The 8,904-nt window shown below is 32.9% G+C and overlaps 1 protein-coding gene across 1 annotated transcript; it reads left to right on the top strand.

Moving 5' to 3' along the window:
* Positions 1-6,687: 6,687 nt before the first annotated feature.
* On the top strand, positions 6,688-8,704 carry LOC128170504 (protein wech-like). Its single transcript, XM_052836281.1, has one exon. It carries the CDS (start codon positions 6,688-6,690, stop codon positions 8,440-8,442), a length of 1,755 nt encoding a protein of 584 aa, XP_052692241.1. The 3' UTR covers positions 8,443-8,704.
* The last annotated feature ends 200 nt before the right edge of the window (positions 8,705-8,904 follow it).

Below are 8,904 nucleotides of genomic sequence, written 5' to 3'. Positions count from 1 at the left end.
AAAACACATGTCTTATGTATGTTAAGTTCTTACGTGGCTCACAGTATTCTTTGAATCTAGTTTTCAAAACATCAATCTTATCAGCATCGTCGGCTGAGATCCCGAAAGTGTTATACACTCGGCGTGCTTCAATGCCGGCCACGTGCAAAAATGTAGCTACCTGTATTTTCTCGTCCTTCTCTCCGATTCCTGTAGCCGTAAGGTATATATCGAAGCCTTGGATCCACTCCTTCCAATTTTCTGCAAGATTTCCTTCCATCGATAAATGGCCTGGAGGCTTCAGTTGCTCCATAATCCTTGCAGCTTCGAACTTCTGACACCATGTAAAGTCACAACACTCAATAAATGGTGTTCAAACTCTTTTTTGAATATGATCACGTGACAAGATGCTTACATCACAGATAACCATCTGATACAGACTGTCGCTTATGTCAATAAACAAATTATAATGCAATAACATAACAAGTAGAAAAATGTCTTGTTAAGCCAGCTAGCTGAAAAATATCACATTAAAAAAAACTATTTAGAAATAAGAGAGACTAAGGTCTGCAGTTCTGCACCCATCTCACCGATCCGGTAAACACTTGTATTGTTTAATTTGTCCTAAGTTTAGATAACATGTGTTTGTGTTTCCTTGCACATCCTAATGTTAGGAACGCTGCATTTACATGTACAAAATGAATCTGATATGCCCATAAAAAACTCAATTTATTGTTTTGATTCTTAACGAGACCAGGTCTAATTATTTCTACCCTATATATTTTTTTATGAAATTTCCTGCATGAAGTTTCACTGGTATATCAATTATCTTTAACAAAAAAAATAGCGACCCCGATTTCCTTCAATGTTCCTTCAGTAGTCTTCAATGTTATCAATTTTCTTTAGAAGTCCCTATGGGAATTTGTTGAAAAGGCGCTAAATCTTATTTTCCCCTCATATTATTTGTATCTTTGCCCACGATTTTTTTTCGACCGATTGATTTAATATCTAGAAGTAGATCGTGAGGATTTCAGCTCTGTACGTTTCTATAGAACTACAAGTATGATTTACTCCTGGTTTTTTAATGAATTGGAGGGGCAAAAATGGGTGTGTGTAATAAGCGCGAATCAAACAATGAAATGCTTTCTCTGGTAAGTAATGCACGATGTGAAGATGGCAACATTGCAATAAATAAATAAATAAAAATTAACATAACACGCCCTAGCGGGTTATGTAATTTTATTCTGTGATGATCGCTACCGTCATAACCCACATGAATCATTAATGAAAGTATTTTATTGTTTATATTTACATCCTTCTTTTTACAGATTAAGGAATTTGTCGTAAGGAAAAGTAAAATTAACTTTATTATTGTTAATGTACATCAATACGTTAAATAAACGGAACCGCTACGTCATCTTAAATGGGAGGTTGAGTCTAAAATCATCATGAATCTTTCGTGTAGTCGAGGATTTTTCTAAAGCTAGTCGATTAATGTTTCGACCAATCGATAAACGAATGTAGATTTCAGTCCTGTCAGTTTCTACAGAGATTTGAATTACAATTAATTTTCTTCAGAAATAGAAGGAATCATACTTGGTGGATGTAAATAAAAACAAAGAAGTTAACTCAATGTACAACTTAATCAAAACACCACTTAATGTTCCTATCGGTCGTGTTTTTTGTTAAAAAGGACGTTTTAAACAGACGATTTCTTCTATTTTTTTTTAATTGAAAATTGCTATGTTAATATTAAAAATTTTGCTTGTAATTTTGTCCTTATTACGTCGATTTTGTTTTTAATATTGTTGTATATGTTTAAAAGGTGTTAAACAGTCGAATGATTCAGAAATGATGTAATCATACTCTTATCCTTTTCTGAAAATTAAAACTTCCTATTTCAAGTTATAAATTTAAATAAAGAGCCACAAAACAAAATAGTCATGATGTGACTCCTATTATATAATTATAGGTTAACTCCAACCTAATTATACATTGACCTGATTTCTAAATAAAAATTAAAAAAAAACCAAGATTCTTTACGACGACGCACGCAGTATGCTTAAAAAAGGGGGAAATGTTTTCTTGCCGGTACCTACGGTGAAACAAGAGTTCGGAATATTTTTCCAAACATGAGCATTTAGTAATAATTTATTGGAAAAAATGTAGACATCATAATTAAAACATATTTTTACTACCATATATAAAATTAACGACTCGCTCTTTTCTACTTTAATACCGATAAATCATGATCGAAAATGTTTAATATTACAAACGTTGAACCTACCCCATGTTTTATATCGGGACTTATTTTTTAATTCAATTAGCATTAATAAATCAATAACTTTGCAATCGTCAAGACAAATCTTAAAACTTGATGACGGACATTTTCTTCTGACCATTACTGAAGAACTTGAAAATTCAGACAGTTTCACGATCCCGTCCGAACCTGAGTTTTATTTTCACATTTATTTTAGTCGATGGAGTGGATTCATAAAATTATTTTACTGATTTAATTGTGTAAGATTTACAAATAATTTTGGAATGTAGGATACTTAGAGACTAATTACAGCGCACTGACGGTGTATTTAAATGCATGCATAAGCTGTGGGTTATGGGTAATGAACGGTTGAGAGTTATCTAAAACTAAAGGTGAAATATACATGTGTACATTCAAAACACGGAATCAATCTCTGCAAACTGCATGTTTCCTCTATAATACTAAACCTACATATTTGCCGTGGAAAAGTAAGTGTCCGGATGTTGATTTTCATGTGTGGGCACGCCCGAAATGTGTAAGCACGGGGGGGGGGGGGGCTTAACTGTTGTAGAAAAACAATCACGGTAGTTTGAAAAAATGTGTCTAGAAGTGATCGAATCGAAAGTAAAAATATTCCACATACACACAAAACCATTTTGTATTATGTGAAATTTATCAGTATTGGAAGGGGGTGAATACCATCCGATCCAGGGAAAGGGCACTCTTTTCCATAAATTCTGCATAAAGTCGAATGGAAAAATCTTTTCAACAGAAAGGGTGGTGTAAAGGGCATGATCCCGGCAGTGGTCGATTAACTACTTTTTTAACTGTGTTTATCTGTGAATGCACAGGTTAAAGTCTAGTTACTTCTGAAACAATTTATAAAACTTCAAAAGAATAGTTCAATGCTACTACATGTATAATTGTACAATGGATCATGATTAAAACAATTGTACGATACGGGACTTCTGATATTGTTTTAAAAGTTCAAGTCTAAAAGATGACATATTTAATAATTTAACGAAAATCGTATATGTTGTTTATTTAAAAAAGAACAAAAGCGACTAATCTGTTTTAGCTATTCATTGTTTATATGGAAACGACAGTGTTTATGTACATGAAATACGTTCACATAGATTACTCCACTTAATGGTTTCTCGTTGATATCCCAAAAGAAACTGAAACTAAACAACCGCCGTTTCTTTTTTTCTTTTTTTTGAAAAATCGCTTTTCACTGGCAGACAACTATGCTGTCAGTAGAAACATTTTACCGGGGTATTTATGATTAAAAAAACAATAAAAACAAACCTTTGTTTTTAAAATAAATGATTAACATAGATGCAAGAATATAACTATATGCAACAATGTGATAAGATTCTGATAACAAAGTGCTGTATTTTACGTTTATTAAATGACTAATTCACAGTAATGATTGATAACCTTTACTTAAAAAACTTTTGACGTTGCATATGTGAAACACGACGTCGTGATTTTCCTTATGAAATAGCATCACTCTAATTGGGAAAAAACTCTACTTAGAATTAGCGTATAGCCATAAAATTTTAGATTTGACAACTTTGAGATGTGTTTAATTCAATTTTGTAAAAATCTTAAAATGTGGAAAAAATGCCATAAGCACCCTTTTCTCATGGGCGCAATCATATGCTTAATTGACATGCATATATGTTTTATAGATAAACATTCATCTAATACTCTGATGAAAATATTTTTATATAAACCTTGAACTTACATGCATACAATGTACAAATTCCGATAGCAAGAATGATTTTGATAAGAAAAAAGCAATCATCAAATTTTAGATTTGTGTTGTTGTATTTTCTCTATTTAAGATCAAGATCTAGTAAACTTTCGTTTGGTGCTAGAACCATTTATGACGTCATAATTGATTTGATGAATCTTTTCTCGTATTTTACGGCTTTAAAGGAATTATATAGAAAATAAAACAAGAATTTGACATTCTATATCTTATCACGGGAAAAGTAATCCCGGTACCTATATTCAATTTTTGGAGAGACTGGAGGCATTCTAGATATATTTCATTAGTCAAAAATGGACTAAAACTCTGAAATTGGTTACTTTTATCATTCATATTTCATTCAAATTGATTGTTTAAAAAATGATTTTTCGTTGTGTTAACCAACAATTCAAGCCCGGTACACCCTATGAAACAAAAATATTGTTATGGAGTATCGTTTAAAGAATTTATATCTTGAGTTTCGTAGACATGTAGGCACCCTTCATTTACTAGATCTTGACCTTAAAGGGCATCCTGTTAAAGATATTGACATGATTTGTGAAAACTGTAAGGTTCTACTATGTTCTAAATGTGCAATACAAAAACACCGAGAGCACACGTTTGAAGATCTAGAGACGATTTATTTAAAGAACTTCAGTCTCTTCCTTGATAAAATATATAGCATTCATCAATGTTTTTCCCAACCGTACAAGAAATAAAGAAAGTTATAAGAGAAGATGTCAAGAAACGTATTACTTTCATGGATAAACTAATAGAATTAATAAAAAAAAATTATCGGAGTCCCTGAAACGTCTAGTGAATGAAATGATGTCAAACAAGTCAACAAACTAGATGAAACACTGAAGAAGGCAATTCAGAGTCAATATAATATATACAAGGAATACAATGCCTATATCTAAGGTTTTGATAAGGCGATCTACCGTTACTTGTCCTGTGATACAGTCCAAAACAATCCAAACCTTTTCTGAAAATCAAACCAATCCCTGACACCACCAAGCACATCTATCCAGAATATACTGATGGTCAACACAGCAAAAATGATGTCACTGACCTATTCAGAAAAATATCAACACCTGACACTAAATCTGAAAAGATAAGAATTAAACCCAAAGAAACTTATCCTACTCAATTAGAACCTACAAAAAAAAAGAAAACGAGAAAGAGGGAAATTTGCTGTGAAAAAACCCCCATCTTTGTCTTCCTATGTAGACATAGTTAAGGAATATACTTTACCAAATGTAAAAGGAGCTTATCATTTATCACTTGATACGTCCGGCGAAATATTGGCCAATGAGAAATATGGTAACCTCGTCCATTTAGATTTTAAGGGGAATCAATTACAGAAGATATAATCCAGTGGTAGAGATGAATGTTACCACACAAAAAACAAAGGCGGGGTTTAGTCTACACAGATAAAACAATCGTTGAATTTATTAAAATGCCAACATGATAAAAGGCAAATTAATTCTGCAAGGGGTAAGATACGGATCCGTGTCAGCCCTAGGGCTGATAACCTGTATCAGCCCCGGATGCCGATACGAGTTGTGTGATGTCATCTGTATCACAAATGCTAGAAACCTGTATTAAATACCAAGTATGTAATAAAATAATTCATTGCGTGCAAAAAAAAACCATTTTCTTTGATAGTGCATTAAAGAAATGAATATTTCAATACTAGTATGTAAAAAATTAAAATTAAGTTTAACTGAAAAATAACGATCACCAATTATATTTTATCGATCTTTCTGGTAAAATTGATCTTAAACCCCTAGGAGGCACAATTAATACATCAATAAATGTGTCAATGAATCGGCCAACCTTACAAAAATTAAGTATACAGGTGTTTACATATACTGATATTTTTTTTTACATAAAAATCAGAATTTAAATTTGTATCAAATTCGTTTTATATAGAATGAATATGAAATTATTACAGATAATAATTGTAAAAAAAAAACCCTCATTTTGAATTGCCGTTCGAGATCTGACTTTCTTTAATGTTCTAGGGTTTTTTTTTATATAAATCGTTTCAAGATGCATTTAAATGTAGACAATTAAATATTCAATTTAAACATAAAGACACTAAGGAAACTTATTCAATATATTTTTACATTATTTATTTAAACAATAAATAAAAATTCTGTTAGTTTTTTTTCCTGCAGGAATAAAGGTAGATAGCATAAAAGAATACTAAAGATGTATTGGGATCTGAAAATGGTAATATTCTACCAAAATTTCGGCAATAACACATGCAATGTAAGAACATTGAAGTAAAAAAGTCAAACCTAGTCATGTTGCACTAAAATACTCCAAAAAAATCGAAAGACTCTTAAATGGTAAGAAAACTGATCAATTTTTCTGCAACCGGGCACATTCATACCTCTGTTGCTTAAAACGTTATCTACAACTAAGAAGTAAAATAAGCAGATATCGCACAGTGATATTGTATCAACAGTATAACGTACACATTGGTTTAACTTGCACCTCTACATTACTTCGCAAAGTCAGGTGAGTAATGAAATATATAATCAAATCTATATTTATACTATTTCAAATAAATTTTGGCCCTTTTTCAACTTTTAAAACAATACAACTCCGATGTAAAATTATCTTTACTTTCAATTTGACATGATTCAATTTGTAACTATTAAAAGAACATAAACAGTTCCAGATGGCGTTATCCAAGCCAGTAGGTGCAGGTGTTGTTCAAAATATACCAGTCATCGCCCAGCATTATTTGGTGTGTGGCACTGAAGACTGTAAGAAGAACTGCCAATTTTACTGCAATTCTTGTCACCAACCATTGTGTGAACAATGCAGAGATGAACATCACAACATTCCAGAAAATAAGAACCATGAAGTGGTCCCTTACCGCCAACGTATACGAAAACTACCTGTGGGGAAATGCAAAGATCATCCCACTAAAGATATTGACATGATTTGCGAAAACTGCCAGGTTGCAGTATGTTCCAAATGTCTAATAAAAGATCATCGAGGGCACACCTTTGACGACCTGGAGACCATTTATTCCAAGAACTTCACTCTGTGCCTTGATAAAATCTACAACATAAATCAATATTATCTCCCAACATCACAAGATATAAAAAAAGATATAAAAGAAGATGTCTTAAAACTGAAAGCGTTTATGGATAAAATAAGAACATCCATAAAAGCTGAAGCAGAGTCAGTTACACGTCTAGTGGAAAAAGCGATGTCGAACAATTTAGAACAAGCCAACAAAATGGAGGAAACCCTATTGGAAAAGCTTCAGAGTCAAGACAAAACCTATGACGAATACAATGGTTACCTTGAAAACCTTGTAAAAGAGTTCCAGGGATACCTGTCTTATGATAAAGTTCAAAACAATTCAATCCTTTTTTCTCTTTTAGAAGTACTTCATATTAAACCAATACCTAAGTCGACAGAACCTGTTTATCCAGTATTCACTGTTGGTCAATACAGCAAAAATGATGTGGCTAAACTACTGGGTACAGTAACTGTTCCCACTACTAAACCAAGATCTAGAAAAATAAAACCAATGGACACTACTTCTACACAGTTGAAACCTACAAGAAAACTTAAAGAAGCGGACGGAGATGAATTAGAAGTAAAACAAAAACTGTCTCTGTCTTCCTCTGTCACCAACGTCAAAGAGTACATAGTACCAGGTGTTAATAGTGTATGTCATATATCAGGAGGTAAATCAGGCATACTTTGGGCCAGTGATGCAAGTGGCAACCTTGTTCAAACTGATCTACAGGGGAAACTGCTACAGATGAGAAAAACAAGGGGTAAAGATGAGGGTTACCACACAGTCACACAGGACGGGGAGCTGATGTGTACAGACAGAGAGAACAATGTCATCAAAAGAATAACACAGGGTAACAAAATCGCTTTATTCACTTTAACGAGAGGGTGCGAACCACTTAGCATACACACTTCCCACGTTAACGGGGATATACTGGTTGGAATGAGAACGTTATTGAAGGGTAAAGTCGCCAGGTACAACAAAACAGGGAACAAAATACAGAGCATAGAGAGGGACAACGAAGGAAAAGACCTGTATGGTGTATATCCACATTATATCACGGAAAACATCAACGGTGATATCTGTGTATCAGACTATGACAAAAGTGCCGTTGTGGTTTTATTTAAAACAGGACAACACAAATTCACCTACACAGGTCAGGGTTCAAAGTTCCGCCCCTTTGGTATCTGTACTGATATCGTCGGTCACATCCTGGTTTGTGATAATGAGAGTAACACCGTTCATCTACTGGATCAGGACGGTCAGTTCTTGTTGTTACTACTCACAGAAGAGCACGGGATACATAGGCCAGTTAGTTTGTGTGTTGATGCTGATAACAAACTTTATGTGGGACAATTTAACACGAACAAAGTGAAAGTGTACGTGTTTCTAGAGTGATCATTACTTCGTTTAAAGTATTCATAATTATAGATCTGCACATCCCGACTTGTTTATAACAATGACTGTGACATTTAGTTTTATGGTACATCAATCTCAGTATATTCGATTGCATGTTGTAACGAAAATGAAATGGTATTTTGTATATTTGCTGATGCATTAGAAAAGTGTTAATCATGCTTAGATAAGCAGAAATTAGCTCTTTAAATTTTACGATAGTCTATAGATTATATATAAAATACACCGTTCAATAATTTATTGCATGCAGATGTAATGATATTTTGTTTTGTAATGCATTTGAAAAATGTTCATTATGATATATAAAAATGAACCGAATAAAAAGGATCACTTACTATATTTTGTAGGCCTTTATGGTATTGTTAATCCAAAATTCACAAGACGTATGTCATAGAAGAAAAATGAACATGCCGAAAAATGTTAGTTGCCAGTATAGTTTTTTTT

Source organism: Crassostrea angulata, chromosome 2 (genome assembly GCF_025612915.1).
Source record: "Crassostrea angulata isolate pt1a10 chromosome 2, ASM2561291v2, whole genome shotgun sequence".
Lineage (NCBI taxonomy): Eukaryota > Metazoa > Mollusca > Bivalvia > Ostreida > Ostreidae > Magallana > Magallana angulata.
The sequence above is the reverse complement of the archived record's forward strand: the minus strand, read 5'-3'. Positions and strand labels throughout refer to the sequence as shown.

Excerpts from the sequence above, each read along its gene's own strand:
- LOC128170504 (XM_052836281.1), top strand. The coding sequence starts at position 6,688 with ATGGCGTTATCCAAGCCAGTAGGTGCAGGTGTTGTTCAAAATATACCA.